This window comes from Eschrichtius robustus, chromosome 20 (assembly GCF_028021215.1).
Source record: "Eschrichtius robustus isolate mEscRob2 chromosome 20, mEscRob2.pri, whole genome shotgun sequence".
Lineage (NCBI taxonomy): Eukaryota > Metazoa > Chordata > Mammalia > Artiodactyla > Eschrichtiidae > Eschrichtius > Eschrichtius robustus.
The window spans coordinates 43,670,144-43,693,293 of record NC_090843.1 but is presented as its reverse complement, the minus strand read 5'-3'; the positions used below and the strand labels follow the sequence as shown (position 1 = coordinate 43,693,293).

Sequence of the window (23,150 nt, the reverse complement as noted above, 5' to 3'; positions counted from 1 at the left end):
CGAGGAAGACATCAAAACAGAAGGCTCAGGAAATAAAATATGTGAGAGACTATTTCAGGTGTCATAACACCTGGAAAATGAGATTACCAAAGTGAAGTCTGATTTTTTGAAAATTAGTTGAAGGCTGTGTGCTATACAGGAGATAGCGTTGAGTTCTATGATATGGGAATTCACAGCGCTTTCTACACGTTACCTAATACAGTGGTTCTTAAACCTGAACGTGTGCCAGAATCTCCTGGAGGGCTATTAAAAACACAGATTGTCATGCCCCACCTCCAGAGCGGGGTGTGGCCTGATGAATATTTGCATGTCTAAGAGGTTCTCAGTGCTACTGGCCAGGGACCACACTTTGAGAACAAATAAAATGCTGTAAACCTTAAAATAACCCTAAGAGGTAGGCATTGCTGTCTTTCTATTTTATATATTTTATATATTAGTTGTCTGAGCACTGAGAGGTTAAATAACCTAATCAAAATTCACACAGGTAAAAAAGTGGCAGCAGTGCGATTCAGATTTGTGTTTCCACCTGACTCCAAAACCCAGTCTTTCTCTGTCTAACCGTACTTCATTAAAAGATAAAGAGATAAAGGATAGTGAGCAAACGAAGGTAGAAATAATGTTATTTGACATTGGAGACTGAGTAGCAGCGGCGGAACATTATTCTTGTGCCCCGACTGGGCTGTGATCTTGACCAGTGTACAGTGGGGCTATTTCCTGGTCTACGAGTCAGAGACCATAATACACCATTTCTCTAAGGTGCCTGACAAAATTGCTAAGGAACTTTGGGGCAGCCTTTGACAAATTGGGAGAGAAGAGAAATATAGGATTTGCAAGAAAATGAAAGGCTGATATCAGAAGTCAATGGTATTAGAAGCTGAAAGCTGATTTGGGGAAAACAAAGAGGACAGCAAGTACTTTTTTATGGTAGTTATGTGAAGTAGCAGAAGTTACTTAATGTGTCCTCAAACGTAGGAGAAGCAGAATAAAAATAGACCTATCATCTTCACAAATCCACAAAGAAAAAATAAACAAGAAATAGGAAGATCAGTGACTGTAATCGCATTAGATCTTTAGGTCTACTCACCAGACATTGTCTAACCATACATACATGTCTGAGAGCATTGTCAGGATTCCATTCTGTATCATCTCGTGTTTTCATACATGCTGTCTCCATTCAACTGTATTGTCAGCCCCACATTTTATATATTGAAGTGAACTGATAAACTATTCTATTATTATGAGATGTTTTTGCTGGTTCTATTGTTCCACTTTGAAATATCCAGGGAAATGTTATCTTTCTCAAATGGGTCGACATGGATTTTGCCAGCACATTCTTCAAAAAGAAGCTAATTTTTATTGGTATAAGTTGCTATTCCGATAATACTCTGGAGCTTTGAACTAGTTTTACTTTTACTGCAGATCACAGTCTCACAACCGCCAGTTAAGTTATACTTAACGGCAAAATGCATGTCCACATGGGAGCGTTTGAATACTTAGGGGCAGATTTTAAGGGAAATATGTCATTTTCTCAAGGACCATGATTTTATCATAGTAATTTTTCTTTTTTTACTATCATTTTATTTTTTAAGCAAAGTTAAATCACCTCCACAAATTTCACCCAGCAAATCAGTGGGCGGAGAATTTTGCGTGGCTGCGACGTTTGGGACATCCCGATCGTGGTTTGCAAATAATGCAGGTCTGAAAAGAGAAAAAGGTACGTATTTTTACTGAAGTTAAACTTGCCATTTGTAATTTTTGTTTCTTGAGGAAAATTCAGAGCAGTTCTCTTTGAATAATCTTGAGCCCAACAATAGAAAAAAATGTTCCCTCTCAGTTAGCATCTCTCCTCAACTACTCAAGTCTCAAGAAGACAGGCTATCCTCTCACTATAAATATGGAATAAATTGCCCACTGAGTGTTTTTATTTTGTTTTGCTGGTGACAATATACAGGATTTCTCAGTGCTGTCAATTCCATACCATTATATGTAGCTTTTACATTTTTCTCAAACTAATTTCATGCTATTGTCTGTAAAGTGTAGAGAGGAAAAACGTTGTTATTCCCTATTTTAGAGATGAAGAATTTGAGATCAGTGAGTTTAAATAATTTAGCTAAAACCACTAGTTAGTAGGTCATGGTATCAGAGTTTGAACCCAGGTTTTCTAATGCTAAATCTGTCCTTAAAAAATAATCTACAACAACTCTGCCATGTTATAAATTAAAAGATAAAAACAGGCTCCCACTCAGAAATAAGAATCATCTTTCATGGTAACCATTGTCCCTTTGAACTTATATAGTGTTGTTGTTGTTTTTTTTAAAATCCCTCCTTTGACCACCAGAGTCAACTTATATAATTACTCTTTTAGTATGTGATTCCTCATTGTTTCTGTTTAGAAAAGAGTGCCTGCATTCGTGGACCAAGTGTTTAATTTTGAGTGTTAAAAATTTCCTCTTATTATTGTGATACTATTAAAGTAGGTCAGAAACTGAGTTGTTAGCGAGGCACTTTTCTGACAGGTTCCACAGGCTGTATTGTTCTTGGCAAAATGGCTCTCCTTTACGCTTAATACTGGCAGTCAGACATCAGCCCTTTCCCTTGTTATCGCCTTTCAGTGGCCCTTTCCTTGGAAATAGGATCCCAGGCACAGCAGGCTCTTTACCTAAGTGGGAGAGGATACAGTAAAGTATGCAAGCCTTCCATTTTCTTATCCCATCTTTATTTTTTTGTTACCTCCTCAGCTTTAATGATGCTATCGAAATGACTTTTTGTTACTAGTTAAAACCCTCTGTGAAGCTCGATTTCAAATGCTTCTCGCTTCTGTTCTAATTACCCTTTTAACTTGCTACTCCTTTATGTCCCACTACTGGTCATTAGCCATTTTCTCAGAGCAGCTGTAATTGAGTCCTGTGGCGTAGAGATAAGGTAACCCACCCAGCATTCATGAGGGATTTTATATGCTCCTAGGTTTACTGTAAAACCCAAGATAGAGGATTAAACCTGGTTTGGTAGTGAGGACATGTGTACTCCTTATAAAGTCATTTGATTAGATCCATATTCAGCACCTGACCTCAAAGTATGACTGGTCTTCATTTGCCATGGGAGGAAAGAAGGAAGAGGGTTGAGAGGAAAGAAGGATGAGGATTTGGGGGAGGAGGACATGTGTGTGTTTTTCATTTGTCTGTTCGTTTTAATCCAGAAATTTAAAGGAGGAAGTTTCCTGAGAGAGAGTAGATGAGAAGTTAGGCTGATTTAGGCAAAGGGTCTCTCATGCAGTTGAGTTGGTGCATCCAGTGTAACTAATTCTTAGTCCATACAGGGTTCCTTTTCTGTCAGTCCTTCCCTGTCCCACCTGATACCATTCATTTTTCGTAATGTGGGACAAATTACTACACTGCAGGCAAATACAGAAGACTGTATAATATTGTTTGAGCATACTAGAATTTTGAGTATATTTATGTCATTCTTGAAATAAATTGCTTAAATTTAAAAATATTTTGATAGCATAGAACTTTTCATATTCGTTAGCATCTACTTATAAGAGACAATTTTGAGGCAAGGAGCAGGCACCACGTGAAAAAGTTCCTGCCTTCTTATTTTCTCTCAGCAACCTCAGGAACGGACTGAAGGGTCAATAACTTGTAAAAATGATGCTGTGCTCCTTTTATGCCAATATCACATATCCAGGATCTGTTTTCCTGTTTTGTAGATCAGTCCAAACAAGTTGTAGTTGAATCCCTCTACATTATTAGCTGCTACGGGACCTTAGTGGAGCACATGATGGAGCCACGACCGCTTAGCGCTGCCCCCAAGATCAGCGATGACACCCCGCTGGAAATGATGACATCTCCCCGAGCCAGCTGGACTCTGGTTAGGTAGTATCTCTTTTTGTTTTTTTGGTTTTTGGGGTTTTTTTAACAGCTTTGTTGAGATACAAAATATTAAAAGTGTACAATTTGATAAGGTTTGACGTATGTATACAGCTGTGAAATCATCCCCATAATTAACATTATAAATATATCCATCACCTCAAATGTTTTCTTATGCCTCTTTCTAATCTCTCACCTGCCCCCCCTTTATCCCTACTTCACCTACTGAGCCCCAGGCAACCACTGGTCTGTTCTCTGTCACTATAGATCAGTTTATAATTTCTAGAATTTTATATAAATGGAATCAGAGTGCATAGTCTTTTTGTCTTCCTTCTCCCAGCAAAATTATTTTGATTTATCCCTGTTGTGTTTTTTGATAATTCATTTCTTTTTTAATTGAGATACAATTTACATGTAATACATATAATACAATTCACCCACTTAAAGTGAATTTTCACTAGGTCATGCATCCATCACCACAATCAATTTTCATCACCCTCCACAGAAATCCCGTACCCATTAGCAGTCATCCCCTCCGCCCCCCCCCCCCACCCCATTTTCCTCCAGCCCTTCAGCCCTAGGCAACCACCAGTTTATCTCCTGTCTCTGGATTTGCCTACTCTGGACATCTCATGTAAACGCAATCATGCAAAATGTGACCTGTTTCATCTGATTTCCTTTACTTAGTATAATGTTTTTAAGGTCCATCCATGTTGCAGCATGTAGCAGAACTTCATTCCTCTTTTATGGCCAAATAATATTCCATTGCATGGATGTACCACATTTTGTTTATCCATTAATCAGTTGATGGGCATTTCCACAGTTTAGTTGTCATGAATTACGCTCCTGAGAATATTCATGTACAAATTGCTGTGTGGTCCTATGTATTCAGCTGTCTTTGGTGTTTGCCTTGGAGAATACCTCCCTTTGAACTTCTTTCCCCTCACATCTTTGAGTTACCTTTTCTAGGACTTGTTTTTTTTTTCCTATCCCACATAAAGAGCTTTAGTGCTTCCCCTATTTCCAGTCTCATGCTCACTGCAAATAGAAAGTACATTGAGATAGCCATTATGGGGAATGGAAACTAATATAAATAGATTGGAAGGTTTCCTTTAAAGTGATTCCCCAAGATATAATGGTTTATCACTGTAAAAATGTTTATTAACAATCAGAGTCCTTCTCGAAAGCACGTAATCATTAGAACCTTTATAATCTAGTATAAAGACGGAAAAATAAGATCTAAGATAAAAATCCATTCAATATAGTGTACAATAGTATAGGAGAGACAGAAAAAATTGGTCCTGATATGTATGGAAGGAAACAGACAAAAATGGACATGAAAACGATCTCTCTCCTTATGACATTTTAAAATATTCTTATATTGATTTTTGGAGGCTCTGCCATTCTTTATTAGTACTTTACTGCACTGGATTGATCTGATCAATATCTTATTTATCAAGCTGTTTAGGAACGGGCAGATCTAATTAAAATTACTGCACCATCATTGAAATAAGTGGCTTATTTTGGCATTCAGATGCTAATTAGGTCTTTAATAAGTCAACCATTAACTGTGTTTTTTTTAAGCCATTTTTATCTGCTTTTATTTTGTTTTAAAATGTATACATATTCTAAGAGTAGAGAGCTCTAACAAGTGTCAGAAATTAGGTAAAAATCAGTTGTGACATTTGAATCCCACACTTCCTCTCTGTTCAGTGTTTCGTATGTCTTGTGTTGAAGGGTCGTCTGCTTTAAACTAATATTGGCTGTATGTAATTTGTATGACTCACTGCCACCTTTTTATTCTTTCTAAGCAGATGGCCTTGTGTTTCAGGTTTCAGCACTCCAACAAGTTCATTTTAATGATTACAAAGATAGTGTGAGTTTACATCCATGTCTGTAAGTGGTGACAGTGACGGTGATTTACATCCCATCTATTAAGCCTGCATATTAATATTCTTCTGCTGTTTCCTTAGAACTCCTCAATGGAATGAATTGCAACCACCATTTAACGCAAACCACCCTCTGCTCCTCGCTGCAGATGCAGTGCAGTATTATCAGTTCCTGCTTGCTGGCCGTGAGTAGTTCTCATTTTCTTCCTTGCATAGAGTATTTTGAGCTCTCATTTTAAAATGCCGACTTTTAATGGAACCATGCATATTACCACTGGTCCATAGGCCAGAGGCCATAAGTAATCAGACTGAGGCAAGTAAGATATTTAATACAAATGTATACCATAAGCTTTAGCACACATTAAGTATGCCTCTAGCTGTTCACATTCCCTGGCCATGAGATATCTGGTGGGCTCAAAATTTTTTTTAAAAAATGAGGATACTAGGATATAATAAAGTTTCATGAAATCGGAATTTATTTCTGACATGAAAAAAGTTACGCACTTTTCACTGTGAAAATTGTATCAGCAGGCTTTTCGCTTTGTAGAATTTTACTTGCAATAATGAAGTAGTGATTCCAGCTCCATCAGGATTTTGTTTGTTTACTTTTATTCCTAAGCCCTAACATTTGTATAGATTGACTGGATTCTTTTTTTACTGAAGGAGAAAAGATGTAGATTGAACTAGAAACAGCCTTCTTTGTAGGTGAGGCCTGAAAAGATAGTTTAATATTTATTATCCAGTTTATGGTCATAGAATTAAAAATTCTTTACAATTATAATTCAGTTTTGTAGAATTCACTGGATCCTTAATTTTACTTGATGGCTCTGAGTACTGCATGTTTTTAAGAAACTTTCTAAAAATCAACACTGACATGTTTTTAATGGAGTTTTGTTGAATCAGACTTAATTTCTTGCCTAGCTGTATTATGCAGCATGAAGTAAAATATTTTGTAAAACAATTTTATTTTATGTTTATAATGTGTTATATGTTATACTGGAAACAGAGAAAGTGTATTGACTTTGCTCTAAAGTTACGAAACTCTGTAATTGTAACAAATAGTTGGCAGTCTCATTCTCTTGTGTAATAGAACTCGCTGATTCTTCTTCTTCATGTATTTATTGAGTGACTTCTATGTGTCAGGAACTTGTGGTTTAAATGAGAATAGTATGTTGCTTCTGTCCTCAGTGAATTCAGTATCTAATTCGGGAGACAAGTGTTAAAAGATAAAAGGAAATGAGGCAGGTGCATCAGTGAAGGGTTATACATTGAATTATGAGGGCAGTGACTTAAGTTGCCAAAGCTTTCACAGAGGGATAATAGGTAAGTGGTTTTCTGGTTCCAAGAAGCAGAGTACATAAAAGTTGTTAGGGTCTAGGTTATCTAAGCATATATTTAACTCTATCATATGACTTGGAAAATACATGACATTTATGTAATATCAGTGTTCACGAGAACATTTCCCCCTACTTCTCAATAGGGGTGAAAATAACTAATTGTTGGATTAAGTGTAGGTAACTTTTTCAGAATTAATATTGGTTTTCTTTGTTTAGTTATTTTGATAGGTCTGCTCAGTAGACAAACAGTAGCAAGTCCCAAATATGTGAGAAGAAGATATGGGCCAAAAAAAAAAAAAAAAAAAAAAGCAACTATCTCTATTTCTTAATTTTTTTGTTCCAGTGAATTAAGCTGATGGATATGACTTTATTTTAGCAGCTCTACTTGCGCGGTTGAAGAACCGCCACTGTAGGCAGTAGCAAGCCATCAGTTGTTTTCAAGCATTGGAACGACACCATCAGAACTGCATCTTAGAAAGATCACCCTGGCAGTGTTGTAATAAGAGGTTCGGGGTTGGGGGGAGTGGAGGCACAGTGATCCTGGAGCAAGATGAGAGGGCTTTAGTTAAGGCTGTTTACAGAGAAGACAGGACAAACCCGTGAGATGTTGCGCAGTTGGACTAGAACAGAATTAGACAATTTGAAAGAAAGTAGTCACGATGACTCTATGGTTTCTAAATAAAATACATAATATAATGCATTTAATGTGAGACCTTTTGAATTCCAGATGGACTAGCATTGGGATAAGGGTGAAAAGGCCTAGTTTCCAGTTCTAGACCACCTCTCAATAACTTGGAAAATATAAAGTATCAGTAATGATACTTGCTCTTATGAAGGTGTTACTATGGTCAGTGAAGTGATGCTAAAGTCCTTTAAAAACTGTAAAATAATCTATACATTTCAGCATCATTCTGAACCTCTGTTTCTTATCTCAGAAGTGCGTATTTTCAAATATTAGACTTCAGGGACTTAACAATGGAATCCCTATTCTGAATATGTGATTTTGACGATGTTGCCAGATCTGTCATCTAAGTGATAGACTTAATATGTCTGTCATATATCTAAGTGACATAATTATGTTTCCTCTTATCTAGTGAAATGTTACTATAGATATAACTTAATAAGTTAAAAAATACCTAAGAGGCAGGTAATTCTGTAATAATCATTATATTGCTTCTTTACATTGACAGTAGAGACACAGATTTAGCCTGGATTTTTAAAGTCATGTTTTCGACATAAAGAAAGGCTATTTGATCGAGAGTCCTTGACAAGATAGTATATTTCATGACTGAAGCAATTAAATATGCAAAACATGGACATCTGCATCAGAGGAGTAAGAGCTGAAATATAATTGGTAAAAGCAATGCTGGAGCCAGTTTAGAGAGAATGCCTTTGCCTACCCAAGTGTTGAGCCCTCTCTGTAAGTTAGAGCCTCATTAAGAAGACTTTCTTATTACCTTCTTGCTTTCTCTCCGGTTTCCCTTACTGAAGCTATTTGAAAAGATGATGTGTATACTGTACCTGGCGGCAGGAAGTTTTTTGTTTTATTTAACCATATTGAAAATCACTTCTTACTTCCCAACCTCCAAACTGTTGATAAATATATTACTTGAAGGTATTTTCAAATATAACCATTTGGAGTAAAACTGTAATGCAAACTTCACAAATGTTGTCAGTATTTTCTTTGGTTCTATCTGGATCTGTGGATCAAGTGAAGCAGACTTGTACAAACTCCGGAAATTATAATAATAGTGGACAAAGAATGATGTAAATGGAAATGCGAAAGAGACTTTGTCTCAGGGAGAGGAGAGTAGGAGAGCAGGATGTTTAGCAAGGAATCCCCACTCCCCTTTCAGCCCTGTAATCATAATAAATACACCACTAGTTGTAAACAGAGTTCTGCATATGTGGCAAAGGGGTGACTGGTGGTAAGGGAAAGGGAAACCTGCCTGAACACTAAAGACTTCTTACCTAAATTTAGTGAAGTAAGTTAAAACTCCAAATTTTGTATTAACTGTAGTCACACTTCCTACCCATATTAATTGAATGGAATGACACAAAGTTGAGCAATTTGGGTGTATCATAAATTGACTCATAGAAGCCTGCTCCTTACAAGAGCTCCTCACTATGGAGGTAGAAATCACTCCTTTGTCATTAGGAGGATAAGCCATAAGAAATTGCTGTTTAGAATAAGCGAAAAAAGTCATATGGTTTGGGTAGATTGACTAGTTTATGTGTGCAAAGTGGATATGCAGATGGTAATCTAATCTTGCTATATAGCTCAGTAAAGGTAAAAGTCAAGAATCTAATATAAAAAAAAAGTTTTGCCTGGGTCATAAGAAATCTTGAGAATCGTTTATAAAAAGATTATAGTAGTGGTGATTAGTGATTTTTGTGCTAACGGTATATTTTCTTCCTTCCAAAAAAAAAAAAATATGCTATAGTTACCTTTTCTAAAATAGGCTTTTTATTTCAGTGTATTTCTTTGCCAAAAACAAAGATAAACATTAGACGAGACTAACAAATATCAACCAGCTTTGAATGTGATCCCAGAGTAGACAATGCTTTTTCTTTAGTCTGCTTCAGAGTTTCCCAAATTGTAAATTAGAAACAGGGCTTACTTGGGAAAGTTTTATTTAGGGCAAAAATAATGTTTCCTCCTTTTCTTTCAGGTAATTTGGCAGCAGCAGTATTTTTTAAGTTGCTGACATTAACTAGCTTTGTTGGGGGTAGGTCAGACTTTGAACTTCCAAGATAATCCATGGGTATGTGAGAAGTTCCTCCCTAAGCTTACTGAGTTTTCTTTGTTAAATGGTAACAAAGGATCACTCAACAGAAATATAGCTTTGATACACAATAGAAAGGTGACTGGCATCCATAGAACCCCCCCCCCCAATGTCTTATTGGGGATATAATTGTTTTTCTCTGCTTATAAAGGCATTATAGGAAAGGTGGGGAGAGCCTTTGACACTAGATGGAAGGGAATGAAGAACACTGAAAATGGTTAAAGCGTATATGTGGGGTTTTTGTTAATTATTTAACTCTCTTTCAAATATAATTCACTGTTAACACAAAAATAGTATCAATGTATTGTGGTCTTTAAAACACATACGTGTGTGTGTGTGTGTGTGTGTGTGTGTGACAACAGTAGCATAAAGGCCAGGAGTGTGGGAAATGGAACTATACTATTGTAAGTTTTTATAGTATATGTGACTTCAACATCATTTGAAGGTTGTTAAAGATGTATGTAATGAAATAAAAAAACAATCTAAGTGCTCAAAAAGGAAATAAAATGTTAACAAATAAGCAAGTTGATGTAACCCTAAGCATGTCGATGCTCACATTAGTTATAAATGGTCTAAACATCTAAACAAGTCATGGATCAAAAAATAAACCCCAGCTATATGCTGCTTGGGAGAAACCCACTTTTTTTTAATCAGCATTTTTTTATTGAAGTATAGTTGACTTAAAATGTTGTGTTAATTTCTGCTGTACAGCAAAGTGATTAAGTTATATATTCTTTTTTTAAATATTCTTTTCCATTATGGTTCATCGTAGGATATGGAATATAGTTCTCTGTGCTCTACAGTAGGACCTTGTTGTTTATCCGTTCTATATATAAAAGCTTATATCTGCTAACCCCAACCTCCTCCCCCTTGGCAACCACCAGACTGGAGAAACCCACTTTAAACCCTCGCTTGCTACATTAATATAAGACTAAGTAGAACACTCCACCCGACAACAGTAGAACGTACATTCTTTTCAAGTGCACAGGGAACGTTGACAAATAGAGACCTTCTTCTGGGCCATAAAACAAGTCTCAATAAGTTTAAAAGCTTTCAAGTTATACAAAGTATGTATATTCTCTGACCACAATGGAATTAAATAAGAAATGATTAACAAGTCTCTGGGAAATCTACAAATATTTGGAAACTAAACAATACACTTCTACATGATACGTGGTTCACAGGAAAAGTCAAAAGGGAAATTAGGATTATTTTTAGCTGAATGAAAATGAAAACAGAACACATCCCTATCTTAGACTACTATTCAGGGAAAAAAAATAGTAGATTGAAGTATAAATACATGCAACAAGTTGGATGATTCTTAAGAACATCATGCGGAGAGACAGAGTACGAGGGAGGGTGTTGAATGTTACCATAAAGGGTTCGGTAGATCTTTATGGTGATGGGATCGTTCTGTATCTTGATTACTATTTTAGCAACTTCTTATGAATCTGTAATTCTTTCAAAATAAAACTTCAGAGAAAAATGAAATATTTGTGGGATGGCACTAAATCACTACTCAAGGTGAAATTTATAGGACTAAATGCCCATGTTATAAAATGAAATCAATGACTCAGCTTTCACATTCAGAAACTAGTGAAGTAGAGCGAATTAAAGCACAAAAAAAGGAAATAATAAAGATCAGAGTGAAATCAAGGAAATAGAAAACATAAAAACAATAGAAATAATATAGAAAAATAGGAAAAAGTATTTAAACCATAACGTTGTGGTGTGGTTTTCTTCTGCTTGGAGTCTGTGAGATTCTTCAATCTGTGAATTTTTAATTTTCATCAGATTTGAAAATTTTAATGCAGTTACATCTTCACAGTTTTTTTCTGTCACTCTGCTTCTCTCCTTTTGTGACTCCAATTATATGTCTGTTGACAACTTGATATTTTCGCAGCTCACTGATTCTTTGTTCAGTTAAAAAATTCTCTTTCCTTCACTCTGTTTGATTTTGTATAGTTTGTATTTCTATGTATTTATATATATTGTCTTCTGTTCTGCTGTCTAATCTGTTTTATTCAACACATTCTTCATTCCAGATACCATATTTTTCATCTATAAGTTCCATTTGGATGTTCTTTTTTTTTTTTAATTTTTATTTATTTATTTATTTATTTATTTATTTATTTATTTATTTATTTATTTATTTATGGCTGTGTTGGGTCTTCGTTTCTGTGCGAGGGCTTTCTCCAGTTGTGGCAAGCGGGGGCCACTCTTCATCACGGTGCGCGGGCCTCTCACTATCACGGCCTCTCCTGCTGCGGAGCACAGGCTCCAGACGCGCAGGCTCAGCAATTGTGGCTCACGGGCCTAGCCGCTCCGCGGCATGTGGGATCTTCCCAGACCAGGGCTCGAACCCGTGTCCCTTGCACTGGCAGGCAGACTCTCAACCACTGTGCCACCAGGGAAGCCCTGGATGTTCTTTTATATATTTCATTTCTTTCCTCATCGTGTACCTGTTTGAACATACGAGACATATATTTTGTAATTGTTGTTTTAGAGTCCTTGTGTGCTAATTCTTTTCACCCTGGTATTGCTTAGGGTTTTTCTATTGATTGATTTTTCTTCTTGGTGTGCTTTCCTGCTTCTTTATGTGCCTAATGATTTTTGATAGGATGCTGGGCATTTTTGGTTTCATGTTGTTGAATGGTGGATTATTCTGTTTTCCTAGGATGTAGTCAAGTTACTTGGAATAAATTTGATTCTTTCTTTGTTTATTTTTAAGCTTTGTTATGGAGGGTTCAAAATAACCTTTTGCTTAGGGCTAATTTAATTATTTTAGGAGATAATGTAAATCTAGTCTCTTTTATGTGGCCAGTAGTAGATATGGGTGACCCTAATTATTTTTTACATTTCTGGTCCTTAAATCCTATGTATTATCTTGATATTACATTATACCAGTTCTGCTGCCTTTACTTTTGACTCATTACCTTCCCTAGCATAAATACAAATAAAAAACATGTATATGAGTATCTATAACACATTGTGATAAGTGCTTGTTAGTAGCATGAATTAATTGATATAGAAAGGATGGTGAAGGATGAAGGAGGTACAGAGAATTCAAGCCATAGCTGCTGGCACAGAAATGACTTAGGAAACCATAATTCGAAAAGATACACGCACCCCAGTGTTCACTGCAGCACTATTTACAATAGCCAAGGCATGGAAGCAACCTAAATGTCCATCGAAAGAGGAATGGATAAAGAAGATGTGGTACATATATACAATGGAATATTACTCAACCACAAAAAAGAATGAAATAATGCCATTTGCAGCAACATGGATGGATCTAGAGATTGTCATACTGAGTGAAGTAAGTCAGACAGAGAAAGAGAAATATCGTATATCGCTTATATGTGGAATCTAAAAAGAAGTGATACAAATGAACGTATTTATGAAGCAGAAACGGACTCACAGGCTTAGGGAATGAACTTATGGTTACCAGGGGTGGGAGGGTAGAGGGAAGGGATAGTTAGGGAGTTTGGGATTGACATGTACACTCAGTGTTATGTGGCAGCCTGGATGGGAGGGGAGTCTTGGGGAGACTGGATACATGTATATGTATGGCTGAGTTGCTTTGCTGTGCACCTGAAACTATCACAACATTTTTGATTGGCTATATTCCAATATAAAATAAAAAGTTAAAAAAAAAGAAATTCAAAGAAGGAAGAAGTTAATTGTTAGTGGGGATGGAGAGAAGTGGCTGAATTTCAGAGAAATTGAGCAAGTTGCCTCTGTAGGATTTGGGACTATATGAGGTTACTGAAGAAAAGTGAGGAGGAATGGATGACTAGCTTAACAGTAGGTTATGCCATTCATTGAAATATTAAAGAGAAATATGTTGCCTAGAGTAGGAGAGAGAATTGCTGATTGCAGTGTTGCATCTGTTTTGGTGCATGCAGTATGTATCCTAGTGGTAATATTCAGTAGGTTCTTGGAAATAACTCAGAACCTTCCATGTGTGTATTTATAGATTTGAGCTCCTTTCTGAGATTGTTTGGATATATAATTAGTAATTGATGTAAGCTTTCTCTGAAATAATTTTATCCTAGAGAGAATTTAGAGAGAAGAGATGAGGTTCCATTATGGTGCAGACAGCATAACATGTAAGAAGGCAGTGTTAATCATTCTAAAAGCTCCACCTGAAACCTTATTTTTCAGTAGCTGGGCTATCTATTGATATATCGGCTTTTTAAAAATGTTTTTGCTTTACTGATCACTTGGACTTTACTAGCACTTTTATTTAAATTGGTATATATAATGAAGTAGATAATACCTAAAGCTAGTATTGAAATTTGTCTTACCCATAGAAGTATGAAAAACACAAGTAGGCAGCATATTTAAGGTTAGATTCTAGAGATCTTAATTCCCAACTACATTTTGTGCTGCTGGCCTACCGGCTACAACTGTGAGAGTAAAAGTAGGAAATATTTTTCCTTGTAATATAAAGTCACACTTTTGGGTTTAGAGTTGAAGACATTTTTAGCCTATTTTACTGTCTTGTTTCATTGGTTTTACAGTACAGTGGTGATCTATTTTGAACATACTGATACAAAAAGGAAGAAAAAAGTATTGCTCTCCTCTACCATGGTCATTATCAGTGCCCTGGCAAAGCAGTTAAATGTGCAGCAGTTTTCTGAGCTGCTCTCTTTGGAGTGTCACATTAGATTTAACCTAACATCCTGGATTGCATCGTTGTTGTGGTATGTACCAAGTATGGTGGAGGTACTCAACACTATTTCCTTGCATTGTCCATAATAAATATTTGCCCAAGATTGGGTAGGGTGGAAGGGGAAAGAAAGAAATGTTTTTCTCCTGTAGAGGAAACTTGTAATGTAGGACTTATTTATAGAGTATTTATAGCCCATTGTTGGTCATTGGGTGTGTCATACTGCTCTATCTAGGTCTGAATATCTGAGGTACTTAAGAAACCACTTCATATTGAGTTGTATTTGATGGGTTCTCTTATTTATAGCTAATTTTATCCACTGACATGTCCTTCCATAGAGAAATGATTTTAGTAAAATGAATGGTGTTTTTCTTCAGGAGACTAGAAGTTTGAGACATACTGACCCTGAATTCAGCCATATATATGTTGTATAATTTGGGGAACATTATGAAATTGAATACATTTTCTTCCTCAATGAAAAAATATCATATAGTTAATCAAAAAGTTTAGATTAGAGTACCCTCTTTTCCTTCTTCTTTCCCTTTGTGTTTATGGGATACATGCTTTTTATTGATACCCATATCTTTACATAGATCTTCACACCTATGGAATAGTTCATTGGGTTTCTCTGTCATCGTTGATTTATTGTTGAGATGTTTCACCATCAAAAGTCCTCTCTTGGGCTTCCCTGGTGGCGCAGTGGTTGAGAGTCTGCCTGCCAATGCAGGGGACACGGGTTCGAGCCCTGGTCTGGGAAGATCCCACATGACGCGGAGCAACTAGGCCCGTGAGCCACACCTACTGAGCCTGCGCGTCTGGAGCCTGTGCTCTGCAACAAGAGAGGCCGCGATAGTGAGAGGCCCGCGCACCGCGATGAAGAGTGGCCCCCGCTTGCCACAACTAGAGAAAGCCCTCGCACAGAAACGAAGACCCAACAAAGCCAAAAATACATAAATTAATTAATTTAATTAAATTAAATTTTAAAAAAAAAGTCCTCTCTTTTACAACATAATGACCTATACTCCATTCTGAAGTAAGTCTTGGCATTTCTGTCATTTGCTTTAGTATTTATCATTTGGAGAAATGATGTCAAAGCACCTTCCTATCATAATTACATGTCAAACCACCTTCCTGTCATAATTGTTCTTAAAATTGAAATGAAACAAAAAAGTTCTTGTAGAGGGTTTTTTGGTACTTTTAAATATCTTGCTTACTTTATTTTACACAACTGTGTGACATCACAACTTACTGTCCCTGTAGGTTGCTTTATTTTTATTTTTAATAAATTTATTTATTTTATTTATTTACTTTTGGCTGCGTTGGGTCTCCGCTGCTGCGCGTGGGCTTTCTCTAGTTGTGGTGAGCGGGGGCTACTCTTCATTGCGGTGAGCGGGCTTCCCATTGCAGTGGCTTCTCTTGTTGCGGAGCACGGGCTCTAGGCATGTGAGCTTCAGTAGTTGTGACTCGTGGGCTCTAGAGCGCAGGCTCAGTAGTTGTGGCGCACGGGCTTAGTTGCTCTGCAGCATGTGGGATCTTCCAGGACCAGGGCTCAAACCCACGTCCCCTGCATTGGCAGGCGGATTCTTAACCATTGTGCCACCAGGGAAGCCCTGTAGGTTGCGTTATGACCTGCTTTTTTTTCAGGTACAGTTGACAGTATATTCTTTTCCATTTATGCTATTAATATTCATTGCCATTGGATTGGCAGATTTGGCTGGGATAGAACATTGATTCTGATAGATTAAAGAAAAATAATCTATTGGTCATAAAGCCTCTAGTCCATGAGTACCTCTGCTTCTGCTGTCATTTACTCTATCCCACCAGAGTTTAAGGTTCTTATATTCAGATACGGATACCCCTGAATATGCATTTTGTTAGTTGGGTAGTGGGGATATAGGTTGGAGGGTACAGGGATATCTGTTTGCCTTTTTCTCCAAAAATAAGGAACTAAAGAGAATGGTCTGTGTCTGCTTACCTGCAGTAATGTAATGGGTTGATATTGGCAGGAGCTTGTGGTTTGATGTGCCATCACTTCCATCAGTAAGGTTAATTGCTAACAAATGACTAAATGGGAATCTAGGGCTAATGCTACAGCTGTCTGCTACGTTAGTGGTGACGGGAGTTCTGGCGCCATTTCAGGGTCACTATTTGTATCTGTCTATCAGAGTTAGAATACAGTTGTTTCTCTCAGTTTCAGCCTTCTCTATAGAATTTCTGTCAATTGTTTGACTCCATTAAGTGTGCAGAGGAAATAAAAGCCTGAATGACCAATCCACCAGGGGCTATGGATAGACCCTTTCATTGTCCATACTCAGAGCACTGCATTAGGTCTCATTATCCATTTATAATAAGCGACCTCTGCCCCCTGGGTCATTGAAAAATATTCAGTGTGCTTTTCTGACACATAGGGCACCTTTCTCAGCAGACACATCAAACAATGGGACGTCTGGTAGTCTGGAGGACTAGTGCACATGGCAGGTTTTTAAATACACAGGCTTGTGCCAAATCACTCTGACAATTTGCTCTCGCATGGTTCATAAATGTGCTAAGGGGAGCCTAGCATCTGGAAGATGAATGTAATGTTCCTTTCCTCTTATCTTTCTTTCTTTTTCTTCTGTTTAAAACAAATTTTTTTTGCCATGTTTTTCAGTATTGTTTTCTAGAAAGGATTTGCCTTCATGTCTGCTTTTGCATTTCCTGATAGAGAAATATGGAAAGGTTTGGACATAGTGAATGGATAGAGCCATCATCTTTGGAAAGTATTTGCGAAATACTCCCATGGAGGTTATCTGTGGTACATTAAAAACCTATCTTCTATCTCCTGCCATGCCCAAACTGGTAGTGATTAAATATCCCACTGAAAAGTTTGAGAAAGAACTTGATACTTCCTTGATCACTATAGTCCAGATTTCTTCTGTGATATAAATTTGGGCCACCTACTTGAAACCTCCGTGGTTCTTTCTCCAGCCCCCAGTGCATAGATAGACTTGGGGAAAAGATGGAGATAACATAGTGATTATTGGATGAAATATAAAGTAAGAAAACTGTCATGTCCAGAGCTTCACGCTGTGTAAGCTGAAGGTGGCCTTCTAAGAGTCTTGACTAATGGTTACTATGTGACCTTAACAGTACAGTGCCCTGTTAAGTACTGATAGGAGTCAGTCATTTACCTGAAGGATGTTGGGATAGGAAAATAAAAGATTGAGAGCCACTTCTTTAGCAGTTCATATGAAGCAACATTAAGAATAGGGGAAAGTGTTTATAAAAGTACTTTTTAAGTTTAAGATGCATACATTTCATTGGTAAAGCCTTGTTCCTCTCTCGGAAGCTTACATACTTGGCATTTTTAGTGTCACATATATTGGCTTGATCAATTTATTAAAAATATATGAAACACACATTCAAAGAAAACCAGTATTACAATGAACTAGCAGCCACACCGTCCAGTAGACCCCAGGTGTCTAGTTCAGCAAAGCAGTTTTCCTATTAAGTGATGTACGGTGGCATGCTCTCAGATCCCGGGACACAGAAGTGTCACCTCCAAAGAATGACCGTTGAGTTCCAGCGTAGATTTTTCTCTCCAAACCAGTTATGGAAAACCATGTAGTTGTCAGAACTCTCTCCATGACAAGAATTAATATATTAACTGGATTATAGCACCATTTGACAAATTGCTTACTAAATACATCAAAATTGATTGGACATTCTGTATTTGAATTGACAAATGGCTGCATTAGGAGAACGAGGGAAATCCATTAATTATAGCCACTCTCAACCATGGGAAATATAATCATATAAATATAGATTTTGTTAAAACAAAAATCTCCACTTTATGGTAGCATTGCTTATGTGTTTACCTACACCTCTTTGTTGTTAACAGAAGGGCTGCTCTTGGCCACTGCCCTTTACATAATCATAAAAAAATAATAATTTCTGCTCTGTTGTATGTTTCAGGCCCTCCTGACTGCATAATAGTTTTTAGTTCTTATTCCAGAAAAGTAGAAAATACCAGGGAAACTCAGCCTTTCTGCTCAGTTCTCAGCTGCACCCCTGTCTGTCCATCTTGCCCTTGGAGTCTCATCTTACTTAAGTCAGAAGCTTTACTTTTTGCTTTGATGGTGTATAAGCTTTTATCATCACTCAATTTCTTCTTTTTCTCATGGTCTTTCTTTCTGAAGGTAACCAACCGAATGACCAAGGCATAAGGGAGGTGGGTGAATGCCGTGGATTGTCTCTCTCCAGTTTGAATCTGTTTTCCTTATTGTTGTCATATGACAGGAGGCTTTCTGCCATGTGATTCTGTGGAAGTTGGTGGAGAGATGAGAAACACTGGAGTGCCTTTATACCATTAGTTTCTTTCCTTTTCTACTATGCTTTCTTTGTATTTTATGACCACGTGAACAGCATCAGAACCTCCCTTACATGATGTCAAGTCTGGGTCAGAGCTGAGATTTATAAGAATATTTTGGGTTTACTGTTTTTTTCTTCCCTTGGGCACTCTGCTGCCTTCCAAGGCTGTTTCCTAGGTACCAGTGGTCCTCCCATGGTTATGTCACTTATACTTTAAGTATAAAACCAAACCAATATTTTCTAAAATGAAATCTTCTGATTCCTCAGGGGTATTATAGAGAATGTAAGGTGTGGTCCAAAGTACTTTCTTTTCTGTTACTACATGTAAGGCTTCCTTGAATATCTGTAACTTCCTTGTGTTGGGACTTCTGTTCAAAGTCATTTTTTCCCATTATTTGATAGCTTTATATGGTATCTCTGATCAGTATACATAGCTGTTTATTAAGATGAGAAAAATGATTATATTAAGACATGAAATAAAGGAATCATGGAGACTAAATCGGTGATATAGTTCATATTTGGGGATAAACAACTCTCAGATGTTTCACATGAAAATTTTAATTTAAAATAATGAACTTACCATGTAAAGACATCATGAATTGAAACAGTTTATACTTCAGGTTAAGAACATGGTCTTCGGAGTTTGCAGTTCTAAATTCCATTTCTGCTGTTTGCTGGCTGGGTGACATTGGGCAGATAACTTAACCTCTCTGGGCTTTAGTTTACCTGCCATTCAAATGGGAATAATACCTACCTTACAAGATTGTGTTAGATTAAATGAGGTAATTCATCCAAAAAGCTTTACACATTATCTTGAATAGAATAAAAACTTACCAAAGATTAGCTTTGGTTTGTAGGTGGTGTTAACAGAAATAGTATTCTTGTTCTCCTTTGAGGTCCTTCTTGCCTCTATCCATTCCAAGAGCTTTATGACTGAGATACTATTAGTCAGCACAGCTTTGTTGTTAACAAACAAGAGTGAAGAGAAAACATTTGTGGTAAATCCTATCTCTTCTGTTTTTAAGTGGTCATCTGGGCAAGTATGGCTCTAACATGAGCATTTTCAAACCTATAGAAAGAAATTTTTCTTAGCAATTCTAATTTATTGATGCAAACGAAAATTTCTCTTAGACCTATTTGTTTTGAGCATCTTCAATACCTTAGTAATTTATAGGAATTGGGATTTTTCTTGGTGTCCACTGCATTCTGAAAGGCTTTACTCTGGATAATTGCCTTAAAACTCTGAAACTCTTACATAAAAGGTAAGATTCTCAACCCCCAGACTTCTGAAATGCCAGAAGGGCATTTGATTTTCTGAGTTTATCATTGGAATCATTGTTCACTATTCCAGTGAGCCTTTTGTTTTTTACTCCATATTTTTTGAAGTTTATAGTGAACATGTGTTCATATAATATTATTTAGGTGATTTTTTTTTTAAAAAAAGGCAATGAGGAAGAAAGAGAGGGAGGGAGGGGAAAAGGAAGAAAGGAAAAGAATGAAAGAAGAGGGGACTTCCCTGGTGGTGCAGTGGTTAAGAATCTGCTTGCCAATGCAGGGGACACGGGTTCAAGCCCTGGTCCAGGAAGACCCCACATGCAGTGGAGCAAATAAGCCCGTGCGCCACAACTACTAAGCCTGCACTCTAGAGCCTGCGAGCCACAACTACTGAGCCTGCGAGCCACAGCTACTGAGCCCACATGCCACAACTACTGAACCCTGCATGCCTAGAACCCGTGCTCCACAACAAGAGAAGCCACTGCAATGAGAAGCCCGTGCACCGCAACAAAGAGTAGCTCCCGCTCACCGCAACTAGGGAAAGCCCGCGCACAGCAACGAAGACCCAACGGAACCAAAAAAAAAAAAATCTTTAAAAAAAAAGAAAGAGGGAAAGAAGGGGAGGCGGAAGGACGGACTATGGCAATTTGTTATAGAGCATAGAAATTAAATGTTATATTATACTAAGGCTAAAGGTATTAATATGGATGATTCTCACACGTATGGTGCTGTGGGAAAACAACATAGTCCTGAATACATCATAGATCTCCTAGTCTCGCCAAGAAAAGAATCAAGATGGCTCTGTGTCCAACTGCGGGTCAAGAAATGTTTGCTGTTTTTTTCATTCATGCAACAGACTTAAAAAATTTTTCTTTATTATGGAAATGTTCAAACATTCACAGAAGTATAGTGAATAGTATAATGAGTCTGTCTGTTACTCAGCTTGAAGAATTAACAACATTCTGCCACTCTTGTTTCTTATGTTCTCTTAAAATCTTTTTTTTTTTTTTTAATGTATGGTGGATAAAAGTATTTTGAGAAAGCCACCCACTCTTGTATCTTTTTACCTATGAATACTTTAGTATGTATCTAATGACAAGGAGTTAATAATAAGGAGATAGGTCTTTCTAGTAGTTGTACGTTGTGCAGTGGTAGAGGGAAGAGCAAGCCTTGGAAAATGTTCTCCTGCATTTAGAAAGAGAGAAAAGTATACGGTGGTTGTAAGGCAGTATTCTCCATCTCATTCTTTCCCCAGTCCTCTTGGCTCTATGATGTTTCTGATTTATTTAGAGGTAAAAATCTTAAACACTTTATTTCTCTATTTTATGGAACATATCAAGGATCCTTAATGATTGTTCAGAAAGATTTTAAATTATGTTCTTAAGTATAGGTTGAAAATGTTGATGTCTTCCACAACTAAAAGCTTTTAACTCTCCATGCCAAGAGAACTTTGCCTCTTTTGCTTAGGCAAGTGAAAATCTGTACTTGATTCTTCCTGCTGTATAATGATCTGGCCTTATCTGGTATGTAACTAGATAATAAATAAGGGAAGCGTGGAAGAAGCTGCATTAATTCTTTGCAAGAAATGATCTTTGCCGTTTTTACATTTCCAAACGACTCCCTCCCCTTTATATTCGTTTTGTAAGACCTTGTTGCGGAGGCTGGACTGAGTACATTAGACTCGTTGCTCTTCAACTGTGCCATTGTAGGTTAGATCGGGAACAATACGTTTCCAATAACTGGCCTATTGCCTACTTGCACAGATTGGTACATTGATGACTGAATGTGGTTTAATGATCCAAAACAGTGATTTTTTACCTTCAAGACATCAATTTGCAATACTTTCTGCCTAACCTCTACTCATCTCAATCTCATAGAGGATATTATATTTTAGAGTGTTCCTTGAATTTAGAGAATTGATTATTCCTGAAAGAACTGCCTCTAACATACAGGGTTAGCTGTGAGAATACAGTTGCCACTGTCGAAAGATTACAGCTCATAATTCTACAGAGAATTAGCACCAAAGAGCTTCTAGCTTCCAGCAAATAGTCATTTCCCTCAACAGAAACATACACTACCATGTGTACTTGAGCAGTTGCTAAAAGCTGGTCCTATATTTGATATGTGTGTGTAAATACAGAGATAATGATAAACAGATACATGTAGAGTGAGTGTGAGAAAGAGTGTATATAAGCACTTCTATTTCCCTTTTTAGAGAAAACGCCACAAAACCTAAGAAAACGGGGGAAATGTATGACTCGATATGCTATAAGCTCAACTTTCGTTTCATGCACTGGTTTCCATCATTTATTGATACACATTTTATTTCTTTGTTTTCCTTTCTTAACTTCTTGGATTGACTTCTCTAACCATATTAACTGTAGTGTGCTTATTCCACAACTTTATAATTATAAATTTTTAAATAGGTACATGGTATACACAATTTAAAAGGTACCAAGAAATATTTAGTGGAAAATGAGCCACCCCTGTCCCCAGCCATGCTCATTTCCTCCCGTGAGGTAACAGTTATGTAAAGGTGAGCTTTGATAAGAATGGTTTTGTTGTTATTTAGACTTATTTTTCTGGACAGATTATCTAACCCTTGGTAAGACAAAGTTGTTATCTCTAAGCTGCAAGCAAGGTATTATACAGACATTGTATGATCCTTTAAAATAGTCAGGGTGGATTCACTTTTCTAGTTATCCTGCTACTGGTTTAATGTATATATAATATAGTTGTACTGTGAATTGAGTTGCCATAATCCACATTAAATTGTGTACATCTTTCCAGGTGACCTTAATTGCAAATGTTTTGAAGGAATTGTCGCAGCCTATTAAGTTGGGACAGTTCGAAAGTTTCAGGGGAGTAGCTGATCTTGCTGACAGCCTGAAGCCATTGTGTTTTATTCTTTCTGTTCATTTTATGATATTTAGAGTTACACTGAGGAGCAAAACTAAATTGTGAACCCTTCC

At 37.0% G+C, this 23,150-nt stretch overlaps 1 protein-coding gene across 3 annotated transcripts in view; it reads left to right on the top strand.

Moving 5' to 3' along the window:
- Positions 1-23,150, top strand: part of BCAS3 (BCAS3 microtubule associated cell migration factor) — a 568,366-nt gene that overhangs the window by 248,263 nt on the left and 296,953 nt on the right. For all 3 annotated transcript variants that reach the window (XM_068530786.1, XM_068530787.1, XM_068530788.1), the window contains exons 17-19: positions 1,590-1,714; positions 3,707-3,872; positions 5,840-5,940. In XM_068530786.1, the coding sequence (XP_068386887.1) occupies positions 1,590-1,714; positions 3,707-3,872; positions 5,840-5,940 (392 nt within the window). The remainder of the gene's footprint in view (positions 1-1,589; positions 1,715-3,706; positions 3,873-5,839; positions 5,941-23,150) is intronic.